This window comes from Syngnathus acus, chromosome 12 (genome assembly GCF_901709675.1).
Source record: "Syngnathus acus chromosome 12, fSynAcu1.2, whole genome shotgun sequence".
NCBI classification, from domain to species: domain Eukaryota; kingdom Metazoa; phylum Chordata; class Actinopteri; order Syngnathiformes; family Syngnathidae; genus Syngnathus; species Syngnathus acus.
Window position 1 is genome coordinate 6,228,583 of NC_051097.1, and position 16,705 is coordinate 6,245,287.

Consider the following 16,705-nt stretch of genomic DNA (forward strand, 5'->3'; position numbering starts at 1 on the left):
TATGTAGCTCCATCAATAAAATAATGAACTTATGAACTTATGAGATTAAAATATTTATTAGATGTATTACAAATACACGTGTCCGTAGATCCCGTCTACAGTCTTTAAAAATCATCCGAAATCTACTGGAGTGTCACATTCTGTACAAAAGAAACAAAAAATTCACAGTCATTTTAAATCTTTGGCAAGAAAACTTTAAGAGGCTCATTCTCATGCACTTTATCCAGAAATCCCAAGTTGAAGTAAGGAAAGAGTGTCTCACTGAACATCTCCCTGAAGGTATACAAATGCGTCATGGTTTCTGCATTGTAAAAGGACACCAGACCTCTTTTGTAGTCCAGGTACACCCCGATCCTGGCCAACGGCTCCTCCAGGGACAAAACAGTCGGCGGGGACGTACCCGCCATGTACTGTATACCATAAGAGAGTGAGAGGGTCCAAAAACCGTTAGCCGGGAGAGCTTTGATGACTCCTTTTCTGGGCACAGACTCCCGGGCCACGCCAACGGTCCACACGGTGCTGCTGTAGACTTCGATCTCCCAGTAGTGTCGGCCGTGGGTGAAACCTTGGCTGGCGAGCAGCGACAGGGCGGCGTTGAACCTGTGCGGGTTGTCCTCCACGGCGTGGTTAAAGGTCTGGTAGCGAACGCAGGTCAGTGACGAGCTGAGACTGAGCCAAGGGTTGGCCGTGCTGGAGTTGAATGTGATGGCCGCGGGCACTAAAAGTACAACATGGGGGTTGTTTTTAATTCGATTAAATCAGGGGTGTCAAACTCATTTTTGTCACGGGCCGCATTGTAGTCATAGTATTAACACGTAAAGTAATTTGTCTTTGCGGACCACAAAATAATGTGGTGGGCCGGGTCTGGCCTCCGGGCCTTGAGTTTGACACCAATGGTTTAAATGATCAATTATTTTGTCAGATCTCCAATACCCGGGTAAATGTTTCCTTTCATGGATTTCCACACTCTGTACTGCAGGGGCCCCGCGAATCGGCCTTCGCACAGACTGGGAGGTGTAAAAGCTGGCTTCTCGAACTTGAGCGAAGGTCTGCCAACAAAACCAAAGAGACGTAATGAAAACAAATCCCCGACAGAGCTCACATGCGTTTTCTCACACTCCTCACCTCTGCAGCAACATTTTGATGCTCTGAAATGAAAGAGAAGGAGGGAAGAGTGGTGATTAAGTTTGTTGTATCTGACATGAGAGAAGGTTTTTTTTCCACATGACATCAACGTCTGCCCACCCAGTAGGAACTGGCGGGACTTCCCCACACCCCCTGTCCGTGGACATGGACTGGACCAGTGGCTGAACTGAACTCCTTATCCTCCCGATCAACGAGTGAGCTCATTGGCCTACATCCTGTCCAGCAGGGACTCTTTTGTTATCGAGAAGCGGGAACTACTCGACCCTTGAAATGTAGCGTTTGGCTTCCTTCAGGTCGTGCGCAGACTTGACAGGAAAAGCCAAACAGTCCCACCCAGCTCAGTTCAGTCAAATGTTTTTATGTCTACTCTGCTTCAAAATGAAAACCTCAGCATTTTCCCTTCATAATCACCTCCAGAAGCTGACTCAATACAAACTACCCGACATGGGGAATTCCGTTTGACTTTACCCGTAGTAGAATGAAGGGGTCCTGCTCCCTCAGCTTGTCTTCGATCTCTTGGAGGGCTCTCTGCAGACGGGAGATCTCCACGCACAAAAGAGCTTTGTGCTCGTCCAGACGGATCAGCTCGCGGCGCTCCTCCGTCTTTAGCTTCACCTGTAGCATCTTCTCCTCCTGGTAGAGGAACTGGTGCAGGTCGCTGAACTGAGCCTCGATGCGCTGCTTCAGGTCAGCTGTGTGTTCCTGGTGGGACACATACGTTGACACAAAAGTTCCAGGACTGGTGTCAAAGCTATTTTTATGCCCAGTGCAAGTTTAGCTCAAAACACGTTTATGTGTTTGCATGGATAGAGTTTTCTTTCTTGTGATAGGGGCGTTTGCGCCGTTGTGGGAGGAAACACATTTTAATTTTCTGACAAATGTTTTTATATCTACTGGAAGGTCACGAGAACCTGCCATATTAAGGGTTGTCTTCTCACCTTAAGATTTTTGACTTCGTCCTCAGCTTCCCTGTCACACTGCATCGCCGTGTTGAGCTCGGCTTTGAGGGAATCCATGGAGCTGCTCAGAGATGCCTGATCGGATAAGTAAGAGGAAGCCTTTTATACCAAAGGAAGTTTTCTTTGGATGAGGTGAGCTTCTGAGAATTTTTAATGTGTGTAATGAGAGTGTGAATGCAGGATTTTCTGGTATAGCTGCTCTCTGATTGGTCGGTGACCAGTCGGGTGGAGTTACATGACTTAAGAGTTGAAAAACTTAAGGCGTTATGTCATCAACACTTACGGACCATTTTAGAGTCGTCAGTGAATTTAACATGGTTGTTTTGTAGATCTGGGAAGATGCGGGAGTACGAAAAAAAAAATCGACGCAAACACGTGGAGACCAAATATCGGAACTGTCAAGTAGACTCGCTAGCTACTTCGCTAATCAACGAACAGGTGAGTAAATAAATTCAAGATTTTTTACTTTTGTTACCTTGGCGGTCATCTGAAACTCATCCGAGTGCATTTTTTTTTTTTTTTTTGAGAGAACATGCACAAATAGTTAGCGCTGGAATGTCAAGAAACAAGTTAGCAGTACTTTTCAATTCTGGTCAGCTCACCCTGTACTTGAGCTCCGCCTCCTGCACACACATCATAGTGTGGTTCCTGTGCTCCTGGGAGATTCCGCACACCAGACACACCAGCTCCTGGTCCTCCTCACAGTAAAGCTTCAGCTCCTCTCGGTGCCGGCTGCAGCGTGGAGCCGGAGCGGGCGCCTGCTCCGTCTCGGCCAGCCTGGTTCCGCCGCCACCGTCGCACTCCTCCAACCCATGACAGTAGCTCTCCACAATATTGGCCACGATGCGATTTGGCCTGTAGCTCCGCCCGGGGTAGACCTTCCTGCACTGGGGACAGGAACCCGATTCCCCTTGGCAGTGGCCCCTCGGTCCAGTCCAGTAGCTCTCAATGCAGCCCTGGCAGAAGGTGTGATCGCAAGGTAGAGAAACGGGCTGCTTGAAGAGGTCCAAGCAGATGGAGCAGGTCAGGTCTCTACTGATTCTGTGCGCGGAGCTTTTGTTCACGGGTGTGATCGCAGGTGGCTGGCGCTTCTCAAAATCTTCTTCCTTGGCCTTCCAGCTCTTCCTCTCTTGCTTGGCCCCTTGGTTGAGCTTCTCCACATTCTGCAGATAAGCAGACTGGATTTTCTTAACTTCTTTCTGATTCTTGCTCATGTCTCTGCCGGACCTCTTCTCTCCGTGGCCTCTTTCCTGTTGACTGCGGAGAAGTGCGGGGGTGTGCAGAGCGGGGTCGAGCAACAGCCTCTCACATCCGTTGATAGTGAGGGGAATCTCCTCCTCCCAGTTGACCGCCTCCTCTCTCCAGACAGTCACAACATATCTCCGCCAGGAAACCGAGGCGGGATAAAGCACTTGAGCCGCATGTCTGGGCAGCCGCTGCGACAAAGCTCCAAACCGCAACCCTCTTCATCGGCAGCGGAAAAATGTAAATCCATTTTATGTGCCTCTGAGGGGCGGTTCAAGATGAAGAACAATCCTGTAAGATTGTCATCAGGTTCAACTAGTGCCAACAAGTTGAGCTAAACAACATGGACATTCCGTCTTTGTCCATTTTCTATGTCACGTATCTTTAAGGACTCGGAACATCTGTGCAGCAAACATCTTTGTGCTGTGTTATTACTCACTGACACATAATGACAGGCCAATGGAGGAAAACTGGCAGTCAGCATGCGTGTGTGAGAAGTTGCTTAGTTCCCATCCTGTCCTCGTGCGTGGGAGTACATTGAAGGGCGGTAACGATATTGTTTACTGGGAGCCCAATGGTCATTAAACGCGTCACGAGAAAATATATTTATTTGACCGCTACAAGTCATTGGAGACAAATGAGGATGATGACTTTGTCCCCATCAAACGTGTTTCCAGCTGTCATCACTTCATAAAACATAAAATGATGTCGCATTAGTTGTCTCACAAACCGTTTTCACATGCTGTCATTTTTTTGTTGTTGTATTTTTACACTTGAAAGGAAAGTGGCAACAATGCTGGACTTTCTTTATGGGCTTTTTAAGAAGCGTCAAATAGTGCTGTGTTTCTTGAAATCTTTTTATTTCATTTGTTTTATGTTGAATTCAGAGTAGTCTTTTTCAAAATATAACTTCTCCCATAGTTATCGCAGTGATCACATTCCTGTCGACTTTCCTTTCTCTGCTGCTCCAAGTTTCCAAGGAAACAACATATTATGAGGTATGCCATTGTGTTTTTGTAATTGCCTTTATTCTGCCTAGCAACAAGCAACCACACAAACAAGTGGTGACCAGCAAGAAGAATCTGACAAATTCTTTTGTTTGACTACATCATATCTGCAAATGTTTATTTTCTGCTCATTTATATTTTCTGTTTGTTTTTTATATGTTGTGGAGTTTATCACACGGAAAAGAAATTCGGACAATTACTGTGTTAGCCTATCTATGCTATTTTATTTTATTTCATTTAAGACTTTAATATTTTGAATGATGAATGCTTTGGTGTGGTGGGTGAACACTAGCGACATCTAGTGGACAAACGATTTTTTGTCTTCATTGAAACTAACGAACATTTTAACCTTAAAATTGTGAGGCAGACATCCCCGTTTTGCTTCATGACACATTATTTTCCATGGAAAATTTAATGTTTTATTGGCACACATCCAACAACCCCCCACTCGTCAATTTATCGTGAATGATTAAAATAATCTGCTTTATAGTAAGTGAAGAAGTGCATACAGCTAATTATTCCGTAACCTTCTGAGGTGCCTGATAAAGTGGGAAAGAAATGACAACTTTAGAGCTGTTAATTAAGTCAGTGGACAGATTATGGCTTTGGAGTTAATTAAAAAATATATGTTCGTATTCCTGTGTGCTCCACCTCGCAGGTCATTGCGGTATTACGTTATGTTTTTTTCTACCATCTTTAGGTTTTATCACATTTTGAGCAAATTGCTCAAAGAATACTCAGCCAAAAAGTAACATTACAAGCAATTTTTCTGGCATTTCAGAGATTAACATTGCCTGAAAAGAAAGAACATTGCCTTCAGTGTTCAGAACAATCACACAGTCACTTTTTAATAAAATCCCATCTTCCCATGAGCTCATAAATGAAGAATATTACTTCTTAATCCTAAATCCTTTTTTCTCATTGGATGTTAGTTAGAGGCGAGGATTCTGTGCAGAAAGTGTTTTGCCTATAAATGCTTTATTCTAAGAAATAAAAATGACTGACATATTTGTGGTATGGCGACTGAGAGTGCAAATGTGTGGGCAGGGCAATGCAACATTTATGCAGGCGAAAATAAGAGCAGCACTGTCACACGCGTGTCTGCGTGCCTGCACATCCACCGCCAAACTCTGAAATTGGAGGCGCTCTGGAACTTGTGAGGCTAAAAATATCACCGGCGTTTGCATCAGGGGAGGTGGGCCATGTTGCAATTCTGGAAAGCAGCTTTAAAAATGGTCATTTTAGAGGGCTGCACATTAAGTCTAATATTGAAAAGTTTGACTTTCACAAGTAGGAGAAACTTTCATATTTTCTTTTCAAGCATCATGCCTGCAGATATATTAAAAGTCCTTTTTTTTTTATTTCCTCAGAGAGGCACGACTGAACTCAGACCTAATCTAATTGGATTTCATAACATACTGTATGTCACCATGCAAACAGTACAAAAACGCCTCCTCCTCCCCCTCCCTCCCCTGAATCCTGCAGAGCTTCAATCAATCCATCCTATGCTGAACTCAGGTGAGTGAGCAGATGTGCTCCTCCTCCTTGTCTTTCCTCCACAACTACTAATTCCGCTACTCGCTCTCTTTTGGTTTTGCATCCAACTGGCAGTTCACCGAGGAGAATCTGTAGAGCATCGCAACAGCAAAGCGGGAAACAGCCATCATGCAGGTACGTTCATTTAAATGTTTATGTTTGACTTTATCCAGATGTTGTGATTTTTCTGCGGTTCTACCACAACAGCCAACGCACGAGTCCGCCCTTTATTTAATAATTCATCATTCAAATTGATTTTGGCTCACGTTTTATGATTTTTCAACCACAGGGAAGAACAGCTACAAGCATGCTGACAATATTTTATTTGAATTTTTTTTGTAAGGAAAAAAAATGTTTCATTTGCTCTTTAAATGCATCTTTTTTTTTATTTATCTATTATTTATCTTTTTTTATTTTTCTGCTGTATCATGCAGCACATAATATTTTTATACAGGTGAATATTTTTTCAGTTTTTAATGTTTTCTTCTTTGTCCTTTCAAAAGCTTCTATAAATGGTCTAATCTTTTATTGATGCAATTTTAAGGAGTGTGAATAATTGAGTGAGGACACGCGTGTGCGTGTGTGCTCCGCCACCCTCTTCTCTTATTCAAACAGAAGGGAAAGCCAGGCATTGTGCAATATTTTTAATTCATGTGCATTCAAAAATACTTTGGTTGCATTTTTCAAACAAAAAACGCAACTCCACAAATAGATTGCCAATTTAGTTGAGCCAAATTAAATCACTGACAGATTTGATGATGAAAACCTCACAGAAAAATTGCTTCTCAGCTCTTTTAAAATTCAGACACAGTGTCCACAGTGACTTATCCCTGAAATATTCATCTGGCTGCAGAGCCCCCTGAATGCGCTCCAGTGTCAGGTGACATGATGAAAATAACAAGAAAATGGGTTATTTTTAGAAGCGCTCTAGACACACAATGATATCTACAGCATCATCAGATCACATTTTCTCAATGTACTCAGTAGAAAGGTGCTCGGGGGGCGGAGTCATATTTTGAAAATGGAAAGTCATTCCTCCAGCAAATCAAAAGGGAGAAAAAATGACTAAGTGGGAGATTAGTGTGCAACAGACATGTCTAAAGTAAAACCATAATTAAAAGAAGTCTATTTGTGTCTCCCTTAAGGCACAAGGCAAGGAGGTGGATGGCGGTCTGCTGCCTGATGGGAAAGAGCCGGCCGGACAAGCTGAGGGCTCAAAGTGGGAGAAACCCAAGTTTTCACGAAAATCTCTCATGAGGTGCTGTCTGGTCAAGTGGATCATCGCTAGCACCACTCAACAAGGCCCAGGTAGAACTATTGTCAAATCGTGACCCAATAGTCAAGAACAATTGAGAAAATACAATTTTAAATAAATGTGTGCATTATATTTATGAACAATGAAGCCATCTCTGTAAATAGCATCTGGACTGGTTAAGTGCACAAGTGAATTATTTGTCACTACTTTATCGCCATCTACCGGTCAACAGATGGAACTCCCACAGCAAATGTTAATGAAAAGATTGAGAATATTCAATTGGACAGTTTTTATGTGAATAAATGGGAAGTAATTCGGGTCTTTTTTTTTTTTCAAGAAGTAACTTCTGTTGATTTATTAGTTGTCATAATGTTTGATTTATTTAGAATTTTTTTTAGATTAGAGGGGAAGAGAGCAGGACTACATTAGAACTCAAGATGCATCAAACACTGATGCTGCATTGTTTTTATTGTAAGAGTTCCTAGCTTTGGATGTTATTGCTGTGATGACGTGTTTTTTTCCCCTCTAACTCGTGTCTGGGTATAGATCATACTGTAAGTCTAATTCTTGTTTTGGGTTTTGTGCTCAGAAAAGCTTGTGATGCTTAAAATATTAAGGGCTGAGGATTGATCCTTGTGGCACACCGCATACTAGACACTCGATTTTTGTCCCAAGAAACCTAGCTTCCCCAAAAAAAATCAGCAAATTAGCATATACTGACGGTAGGGAATCCTCCAAGCCCACAGGAAAGTTTCCACCTCCAACAAAATGAGCTGTCCCACTCCCCCCCATCAAAGATTGTTACCTCTTAACAATTGATTTGCCCTCTGCTACTTAAACTGAGTCCATTATGTTATGCAGAGTCATCAGTTTTGTACCTCACTTCCCTTTGCTGGTCCGTAAGCTTGCTGACAAACACATTGAAAATATGTAACATGCTAAGCACATGGATGTTAGGTGGAAAGTTGCAGCGGCACTGACACGCCTGCTGTGCGTACCGGCAGTACTTTAAACAAGGTGGCTTTTAGCGGCCCCCCGTTAAATGTGTTTTAAGCTCAGCGATATTGACAGGCCGGCTCCTTCACTCTTAAGTGCTGTTCATATATCCATAGCATCAGCGGATATGGATCATCGCTTGTTTTTTTGTTTTTTTTTAATACAGCTTTGCATCCAAATGACTGAGCAAATAAAGCTGAGACTATCCAAACCTCCCAAACACATAGGTGAGAGGTGGTGGGTTGCCACCACTAGCGATGGAAGCTAGTTTAGCATCATGTGAGGGGGGGGATCAATGCTTCTCATCATCATCCGGCAGCATGTGGTGGCGGAATCCTATTTTAACTTTGCCTCTTTGGACTCGGATTGTCTCCTAATGAGTCTCGCTTGTAACTGCTGATGTCTTCACTCCAAGCTGCATTGTCAGATTCTTTTTTTAAGACCTCATCGCCAAGGCTTACATTAAGTCTATTTTTGTTTTTTTAAGAATCAGTGCGATGCCATGATGGGATTGGATGGCATGGAAATTATCGCAATGGTAGTTGTTGCCGGGATGTTTTATTCTGTGCTTAAACAGTTTGGGATGTGTGACCCTTTGATGCAGGAAGGTAAGAATATTTTGTTGCCTATTCGATTCACCTGTGACATTTATGATGTCATCTACCAAGAAGTGGGTCAAAAAAATCGACTATATATTGTTAAATGGGGTCACGGTATATTTAAATGTGTTTTTAATTTTATGGTCATCATCTCAATTTCTCCCCCCTGAACTTGTCTCTTTCCACTTTCCATTTGTGTTGCGCTCCTTGTAAAGATGGTGAGTATTTATGTTACAGTAAACTGAGTTGATATTTTAGCACTTTTGACATAATCCTCCCTTTTCATGATGGACATTTTGAATATTAAATTACAGGAGAAATTTACTTGCTTACTTTACCAGTGTCTGTTCTCGATTTCTTAAGTGAGAATAATCTGCACAACTTGCATTCAAAGTGTCCAAAATGAAAGTTAAAAATAATGCTCTGAATAGTTGTTATTTATTATCTTTTTTTCCCCAGCACTTATTTTTTATTATTGTTGTTATTATCATTTTTATTTATTGTTTTATTATTATGTTTATATTGTTTTTTGTTATCACTATTTTTTATTTTATTATTTTTACTATTAGAATTTTGGTGTGTTTGTTGCACTTTCTTAACATCCTTATTCTGTTTTGCATCCAGATGGAAAGCATTGCCTTATTTTGCTTTCCATTTCTCTCCAATAGACACCCCCCCCCCCCTCTGGATTTTCCTGTTATTATTGCCGTGTCTTCACGTTCCCCCTTTTGGCCTTTTCTTTTTTGCCTCCCTCTGGCAGACAGCAGCGACTGTGACCTCGAGCTCTCCATGGTACGTCATCAACCCGAAGGCCTTGAGCAGCTCCAGGCGCAGACCCAGTTCACCAGGAAGGAACTTCAGTCACTTTACAGAGGCTTTAAAAATGTAAGAAAAAAAGAATATTGGTCCACATCTGCTTTTTAAAGCTTTATTCTGTTTTTCTGCCTGTGCACAAAAGTGCTGCTTTGACGCAATCATGTGATTTATACCGTCAACTGTTGATGCTAATGCATATGGTGGGAGTTGCAGGTTTTAGTGCACTTTAACGGAGGTCAACACTAATCAAAGTGGATACAAAGACTACAAGCCAAAATACATTAAGGATGCGTGTCATGACTTGTGGTCAGGAACCGTCCCTGTAAGCAAAACCATGTTGCTTATACAGTGGAACGTTTAATGCCTGACGCAAGAAGACTCTATTTTGGGTTAGCGATGTGTTTGCTGCCACTCTAAGTGCGCCCCTGGTTGTCATGGTAACAAAAAAAACATCTTGCGTAAGCTCAGATCAGGTGAGTCAAGGACTAGCAAAGACCCAGACATGTAAAAAGCACATGTAATCAATATTGTTATTCATTCATATTTTCACAAATAGGAATGTCCCAGTGGGCTTGTGGATGAAGAAACGTTCAAGACCATTTACTCGCAGTTCTTTCCTCAAGGAGGTAATTGGCAATTTTGATTGACATTTTTTCAATGAGAGCTTTTTGTCCATTTTGGCGCCTTGCCCCCTCAGATGCCACCATGTATGCTCATTTCTTGTTCAACGCTTTTGACATGGATAGAAGCGGCGCCATCCGATTTGAGGCAGGTCTTTTCCACTTTTATTTATAATTTTGAGAATATTTATCAGCTAACTAAATGACCTTCGCAGGACTTTGTGCTGGGCTTGTCTGTGCTGCTTCGAGGTTCGGTGACAGAAAAGCTGCGCTGGGCCTTTAATCTCTATGATATCAACAAAGATGGCTACATCACTAAGGAGGTTTGAGAAATTTGGAAAAGTCTACACACCCCTGTTAAAATACCTGTTTTTTGTGATCAAAAACATTTCCCCCTACTATTGTGACATATAACTTGCACGACTCAATTAAAAAAACGGGAAAAAAAATGTGGTTGCATAAGTGTGCACACCCTTGTGCACCCACAGCCATTACAAGTGATATAATTCAATTTTCGCATACACAAAATAGGAAGAAGCACTTCACTGTGATTTCTTATTTTCTTCCAGGACATGTTGGCAATAATGACTTCCATTTATGACATGATGGGCAGGTACACCTTACCGAGCGTACGAGAAGATTCCCCATATGAACATGTGGAGAAATTCTTTCAGGTATGCTGACTGTTTGGTCGATTTAAAACAAGAAGTCCATGGAAACAATTATTTTCCAGAAAATGGATCGGAACCGTGACGGCATGGTGACCATGGATGAATTCATAGAAACTTGCCAAAAGGTAAAACCAACAATTTGAGTCACCTTTTCGAGTTTTACACATCACACTTAATTCATGTTCTGTCTTTGGAACAGGATGAGAGTATTATGTCTTCCATGCAACTTTTTGAAAACGTCATCTAGCTTCAGACGGAGGAACGTGGAAACGCCTCAGAACCTTAGAAATCACAGTAGGTTTTCTTTTCCCCCCAAATATAGTAGCCGTACTCGACTGCAGAGAATACTACGTGCCAATTAGAAGTCAGTTAGGACAGGAAGGCTTTATTTTTATTTTTATAAATTATATTAGATTTGTATCATTTCTTTGACAAATAAATAATGACACTTAATTCAATTGAATTACAATGTAATGTTTTGTCTGTATGATTTAACAAGTCCAAGCTGTTAATCTAGACATAGCTCTATCTAATAAAAAGTAGTGCTTTGCTGCCATCTTGTAGCATCTTCTAAATTATACAACGTTTTTTAGGTGACTTACAAATTTATACTTATTATGAAACACAATTTTATGCAGTCTATGTTGTGACAAAGGAGCTTCACATGGTTAAATCATGTGAACAAGTGTGTGTCTGTCACAAGTTTCCCCTCAAAGGAAACGGGATCTTCCACACTCTTAGGAAAAGTGGAGAAAAAAAACAAAACAAAGACAGAGTTGAGTGATTTCACTGGACAGAAATGTCTGTTAACAATCATCGCTGTTGTTTTACATCCTCTGGACGCTTTTACTTTCTTGTGCAAAACATGCCGTGCAAACTGGTTCTTAATCATTGCTGTCTGCTGTGTTGTATAGAATGAATCACAGGCCCTGAAGCTACTCAAGCACTCTGTGTGATTATGAAGAAAGAGTTTCAAAAAGCCAGCTCGTTGTTTTTCAAAGAGGGGATGTCCAGTAGAAAGTCGATACAAACCTTGTAGAAATACGTTTTTATCCTAATTGTCATAATATGCAATTTAAAGTAACTTTACCGCTAAAAGCATGTCAGTAGAGTTGCGTGTTGTTGTCGACAAACACGTGTGGTGTTGCACCGTCCGCTTATGTGCTGAATAATGGCACATGAGCGTTGGGAGGTCAGCAAAAATCATTCAACCTGTACCGTATTATTCATCTCGGGCCAATAGGGACACGTAGGGGGAGGAGCTTAGCTCTTGTTGGTATGGAATTAATTATGAACACAGCACCTTCTGGATCAAATGGATGGGCCTCATCAACATTGCATCCTCAGAGCGGGACTCCACGGGAAGGTAAACACATTGAATTGTTCTTTGATTTTTTTTTTTGCATGTTATTGACAAAGTAAATACATTGTTTAATAAATAATATTTGACTAGCCCTAGTACAAAATACATAAATCTAGAGAAGCCTTTTCATTTATTTGTAATTCTACATCTTTTTATTCTCTAAACTACACACTTACAATTGTTTAATCATTTGATTGTGTAGCCTTTTCTTAATGCCGTTTGCTTTTTAGGTGTTTGACTGTCAGTTCTATTATTAAATTCAAAGCAAAGAAAATAATGAACATGTTTTGACTAATGTGTTTTTGCAGGACCTCTAGATTGTGATGACAAGCCAGCAAAAGCTTGCGTCACTGTGGCTCTTGTTGCTGCTCATCGTAGCACTCTGCCCAGCTGCGCAGTCCACTTCCAGTAAGCGTGGCGGAAAAAGCAACAAGGCGCCTGCCTCAAAGGGTCACAGCCTCCCTAAGAATGGTCTGAAGTGGGCGGGGACAGCGACCGGCATGCTGGGCGGTACAGGCACGGGATATGGACTGGGTTTCCTCGGGAGGCCCAAGCAGGGGTCCAGGGGGCCCGTCGGCCACAAAAAGGAATCCACCGAGCGTTACAACGGCCAAGGGCAAATGTTTCGCAATCAGTCGAGGTGGAGGGCTTTTCTGAAGGCGGAGGCGCCTGCCCACATGAGCAACCGCTTCCTTATGCTGGGACACACACTCACCTTCCTCACAGGGATTTGTATGAACGCACTTTGACCTGGTGGAAATAGAATAAAAGTTTGCAAATGATATTCCTTGTTGATTCATGTTGTGTAATTTTGATCAAGAGCGGAGGGAGACATTTTTAATTCAGACACTGTGTAGCGCGATTAATTTAAAATAGTTTCAAATGTATTTGACTGAAAAAAGACGAGTCACAAAACAGAGAACTGAGTCAAGAGATAGGGATTTCTGACACAGAATTTATTTGATAACATACACTTTTACAGCAAATTGTAATACATTAGTATCATTTGTTGGCTGGGGGGGGCGTCAGATTAATGCAACTGAATTCGATGACGTATTTATTTAGTATTCCAATTGTAAAGGAGAAGTGCACTTTTTTCCATATGGGAAACACAAATGTGTGGAAAATACCCAACATTCATTTAAATTTCATTTTAATTGACAAAACTGAATGATTTGTGAAATTTAAAAATATATAAAACAACAAAAGAAAATGATCTACTACACAAGTTACTGCACAATAAATCATTCCCGGGACCTGACTAACTAGTCAAAGATTAAAAATGGACAACTGAGATGGAAAGATGTCTTTAAAATTTAAATTGAAAGTACATTTTCTTCTGTTACAACTTTACTCTCATAACATGATGTTTGTCTCATAGCTTTATTCTTATAAGAATGTAACATTTTTTCCTGAATATTTCAATTTACATCTTGCAACTTTTTATCCTTATAATTTCAGCAGTAGTTTTTCCAGCGTGCTCCTGTTACAATTTGTCTGAAAACATTTGCATGATAATTCCCAGAAAGCAGGCGCTCTATTTACACAACACAGTGCACACCCTGTTTACGCTCAGCAGGTGAAGCATTATTACTAGCTATAGTGTTATAATAAACTGCCATATAAGTGCAAAAAAAAAAAAAACTACGTACCGGTACTCTATTAACAACATTAAGTGCAAATAAAAGATGAGACAGAACTTTTCATGAAGACGCACAGGTTAGTTTTATGCAGAATGTGTGTGTGTGTGTATATACGTGGGGTAGTTAATCAATTGTTAGGTGCCGTCTCGGTTACATGATGCTTTTATATACGATGCTGTTTATATCGCAACTCTGATCAAACCTGGAAATGTTCATTTCCATTCAAGGATCAAAAGTGTTTGTGAATTTCACCATTCTGCTCCTTGTTTGAGATTAGCAAGGTTTGCAAAAAAGTACTGAAACCTTGAAGATTTAAAGACAAACAGAGCTCACCTATGAAGGTGAAAGTGCCTTTTAGAAAGTCCAATATGTATCCCTCCCAAGTTTTTATCAGTAGTTTACATAGTCGTTGACATAATATGAGCCAGAAGGTGCAAAATTCATTATTGAGGATATAGAATACATTGGACCAGCATTACTGTGTAAACACGTGCAGCTATAATGGCGAGACTGTTTTTTACTGGAGTAGAAGCATGCTGGACAGCATCACGAAGAGTGATGGAAAAAACTGTACCACCCCGGAGCTTGGCCCCCTTTGGACCTGAGAGTCAAACTTGCGTTTCTCCAGGAAGCGCTCGGAGTAGACCATGTAATTCTCCACGCAGCGCCGTACCTTCATCTGTTCCACCAGAGATGGGTAGCCGATCTCCTCGATGCTCACTGTGTCGTCGTCTTCTTGGATATTTCCGGAGGAGTTGGTCTTCTGTTCCTTGAGAAGATCCGTTCTGTTCATACATTTGGCCATGAACGCGTCATAGGTCTCGGCTCTCGGCGGCGGTTTGTAGACATAATCGCGGCCAAAGTCCTTCTGGTCGGTGGATTGCGAACCGTAACGGCGGTACATGTAGTTGTTGTAGTAGGACTCTTCCTCTGGGTTACGGAACGAGAAGTGCGGTCGAGGGAAGCGCCCCAGTCCGTATCCTACCGCCATCCCGGCTACGGCGCCCACGCCCGCCGCCATGATAGCCTTCTTGGCGAACCCCGTAGATTTGGGTTTGTAACCCATACCCTGCACGGAACGGGAGAAGGGGGACCCTCCCATTCCGTGACCGCCGTACCCGTAAGCGCCCCCGCCAATGTGGGGACTCAGGATCTTATTGTTTGGGTTTCCTTGTGGATAGCCGAATGATCCGCCACGCCCGGGATATTGGTTTCTGTTTGGATACCCCCCTGCAGCTGGGTAGCCTCCTGCAACTGGGTAGCCACCCCTGTTAGGATAGCCCCCTCCGGCAGGGTAGCTTCCCCCGGCCGGGTAGCTCCCCCCGGCCGGGTAGCCACCCCTGTTTGGGTAGCCCCCTGGATTCTGGTTAGGATATCCTCCGGCAGGGTAATTGCCCCTTCCAGGGTTTTGGTTGGGGTATCCACCTCCTGCGGGGTACTGGTTGGGGTATCCACCAGCAGCTGGATTACGGCCTGCGGGGTTCTGGTTTGGATAGCCGCCAGCAGGGTTCTGGTTCGGGTATCCACCGGCAGCTGGATTACGGCCTGCGGGGTTCTGGTTCGGATAACCGCCAGCAGGGTTCTGGTTAGGGTATCCACCAGCAGCTGGATTACGGCCTGCCGGGTTCTGGTTGGGGTATCCACCAGCGGCTGGCTTACGACCGGCAGGGTTTTGATTTGGATAACTACCACCAGCTGGAAAACTACCACCAGCTGGATAACCACCGGCGTTGGGTCGACCGGGATTCTGGTTGGGGTAACTACCGCCTCCCGGATAAGTTGATGGTTTTCTATTTCCTGCTCCTGGGTAATTCCCACCAGATGGGTATGGATTGGTGTTTCGGTTAGAGGAGCCTCCTGGATTCGAGCTGGACGGTTTGGATTGCGAGCCCCGGTTACTCGAAGAAGAGCTGGAAGATCTCCGGCTACTGCTGCTGCTCCCGCCCCCTCTCTTGGCCCATGTGGAGTCGGTGTTTAGCAGACATATGATGAGAGAAGACAGCAAAGCTGCCTCGACCCATCGCTTCATCATGGCCCTAAGAAGAAAAGGAGCAAAATCACTGATTTGAAATTAAATAAACACAATTACCAACAACAATGACAAGGCAACAAATGACATCATGTTCCTGGTCGGTAATTGATCATCCGATAGCGAGAGCGACTTTAACCTGATAGTATTTTAGCAATCGGCATTTTTTTTTCCTCTCATCGTGTGCTTGACTAAAACAAATCATGAGGAACCCACAACAGAATTTACAAATATTGTCGAATATATCATTTTTCTTTCAAATAAATCGGCAACAGGCAACTTGGCCGACAGCGATCAACCATAAGAATAAAACAAACATGAATAACGGAATTAGCTTTGTCTCGACTATGGAAAATTATTATTGCGTTTACCTGAATAATGTCCCACTGAGGAAAAACGGCTAAACGCGGTTATTCGTCGTTAAATTGAGAGATTACGCGTTGTTGTCCTCTGTGTTCTTTCGCTCCGTTATGCGCTGATACTGTGAGGGTTGGGTCTTGAGCTGCGGAGCACTCGTTTTTGTACACACCCTCGACCTGACATTTGAATGAGTCCAGATACAACCAGTTACCAGGAAAACAATTTTGCTTGATTGTACTCTTTTTGTGTTAAAATGCTCCAGAGTAATTTTGCGATTAATACAACATGAAAATTTTGGAAGGTCATTTTTGTATAAATGTTATTTTATTTCATCCTGTGACGCCCAGTTCACAAAACAAGCGCATCTGTTACTCATGCGCAGTAGTGCGGTCCAAAGCTGGGCAGAACGGCTAGCGTCTCTCTCATTGGCTGATGTCACCATGGCTGTGACGTCACGACT

The 16,705-nt window shown here is 42.6% G+C and overlaps 3 protein-coding genes across 6 annotated transcripts; 1 reads left to right on the forward strand and 2 right to left on the reverse strand.

Moving 5' to 3' along the window:
* Nucleotides 1–37: 37 nt before the first annotated feature.
* Nucleotides 38–3,570, reverse strand: trim69 (tripartite motif containing 69). Its single transcript, XM_037266600.1, has 6 exons — nucleotides 2,708–3,570; nucleotides 2,085–2,180; nucleotides 1,615–1,848; nucleotides 1,126–1,148; nucleotides 934–1,049; nucleotides 38–718 (listed from the first exon to the last, which is right to left on the reverse strand). Exons 1-6 carry the CDS (start codon nucleotides 3,317–3,319, stop codon nucleotides 174–176), a joined length of 1,626 nt encoding a protein of 541 aa, XP_037122495.1. The 5' UTR covers nucleotides 3,320–3,570; the 3' UTR covers nucleotides 38–173.
* Nucleotides 2,385–11,784, forward strand: LOC119131865 (calsenilin-like). Of its 3 annotated transcripts, XM_037266652.1 has the most exons (13): nucleotides 2,385–2,543; nucleotides 4,272–4,348; nucleotides 5,728–5,875; nucleotides 5,969–6,028; nucleotides 7,039–7,201; nucleotides 8,959–8,961; nucleotides 9,504–9,628; nucleotides 10,116–10,185; nucleotides 10,257–10,327; nucleotides 10,395–10,502; nucleotides 10,749–10,853; nucleotides 10,913–10,975; nucleotides 11,050–11,784. In XM_037266652.1, the coding sequence occupies exons 4-13, from the start codon at nucleotides 6,023–6,025 to the stop codon at nucleotides 11,095–11,097; spliced, it is 762 nt and encodes a 253-aa protein (XP_037122547.1). In that variant the 5' UTR covers nucleotides 2,385–2,543; nucleotides 4,272–4,348; nucleotides 5,728–5,875; nucleotides 5,969–6,022; the 3' UTR covers nucleotides 11,098–11,784. The 3 variants fall into 3 exon arrangements, with proteins under 3 accessions (XP_037122547.1, XP_037122548.1, XP_037122550.1); XM_037266653.1 differs by lacking the exon at nucleotides 8,959–8,961; XM_037266655.1 differs by lacking the exons at nucleotides 2,385–2,543; nucleotides 4,272–4,348; nucleotides 5,728–5,875; ... (1 more) ...; nucleotides 7,039–7,201; nucleotides 8,959–8,961 and adding an exon at nucleotides 7,278–8,752.
* Nucleotides 11,785–13,148: 1,364 nt separating this feature from the next.
* On the reverse strand, nucleotides 13,149–16,412 carry LOC119131832 (annexin A7-like). 2 transcript variants are annotated; one of them, XM_037266594.1, is made up of 3 exons: nucleotides 16,257–16,412; nucleotides 15,195–15,892; nucleotides 13,149–15,122 (listed from the first exon to the last, which is right to left on the reverse strand). In XM_037266594.1, the coding sequence occupies exons 2-3, from the start codon at nucleotides 15,886–15,888 to the stop codon at nucleotides 14,374–14,376; spliced, it is 1,443 nt and encodes a 480-aa protein (XP_037122489.1). In that variant the 5' UTR covers nucleotides 15,889–15,892; nucleotides 16,257–16,412; the 3' UTR covers nucleotides 13,149–14,373. The 2 variants fall into 2 exon arrangements, with proteins under 2 accessions (XP_037122489.1, XP_037122487.1); XM_037266592.1 differs by having other exon boundaries at nucleotides 13,149–15,892.
* Between the last annotated feature and the right edge of the window lie 293 nt (nucleotides 16,413–16,705).

Bases quoted from the DNA above. Each gene is read 5' to 3' on its own strand.
- LOC119131865 (XM_037266652.1), top strand. The intron at 10,503-10,748 runs GTTTGAGAAATT...ATTTTCTTCCAG, and splicing joins ATGGCTACATCACTAAGGAG to GACATGTTGGCAATAATGAC. The intron at 10,854-10,912 runs GTATGCTGACTG...ATTATTTTCCAG, and splicing joins ATGTGGAGAAATTCTTTCAG to AAAATGGATCGGAACCGTGA.
- trim69 (XM_037266600.1), bottom strand. From the start codon at position 3,319: ATGAGCAAGAATCAGAAAGAAGTTAAGAAAATCCAGTCTGCTTATCTG. The intron at 2,181-2,707 runs GTGAGCTGACCA...TTATCCGATCAG, and splicing joins AGGCGGAGCTCAAGTACAGG to GCATCTCTGAGCAGCTCCAT. The intron at 1,149-1,614 runs GTAAAGTCAAAC...CTTTCATTTCAG, and splicing joins ACCCCTTCATTCTACTACGG to AGCATCAAAATGTTGCTGCA.
- LOC119131832 (XM_037266592.1), bottom strand. From the start codon at position 15,888: ATGATGAAGCGATGGGTCGAGGCAGCTTTGCTGTCTTCTCTCATCATA.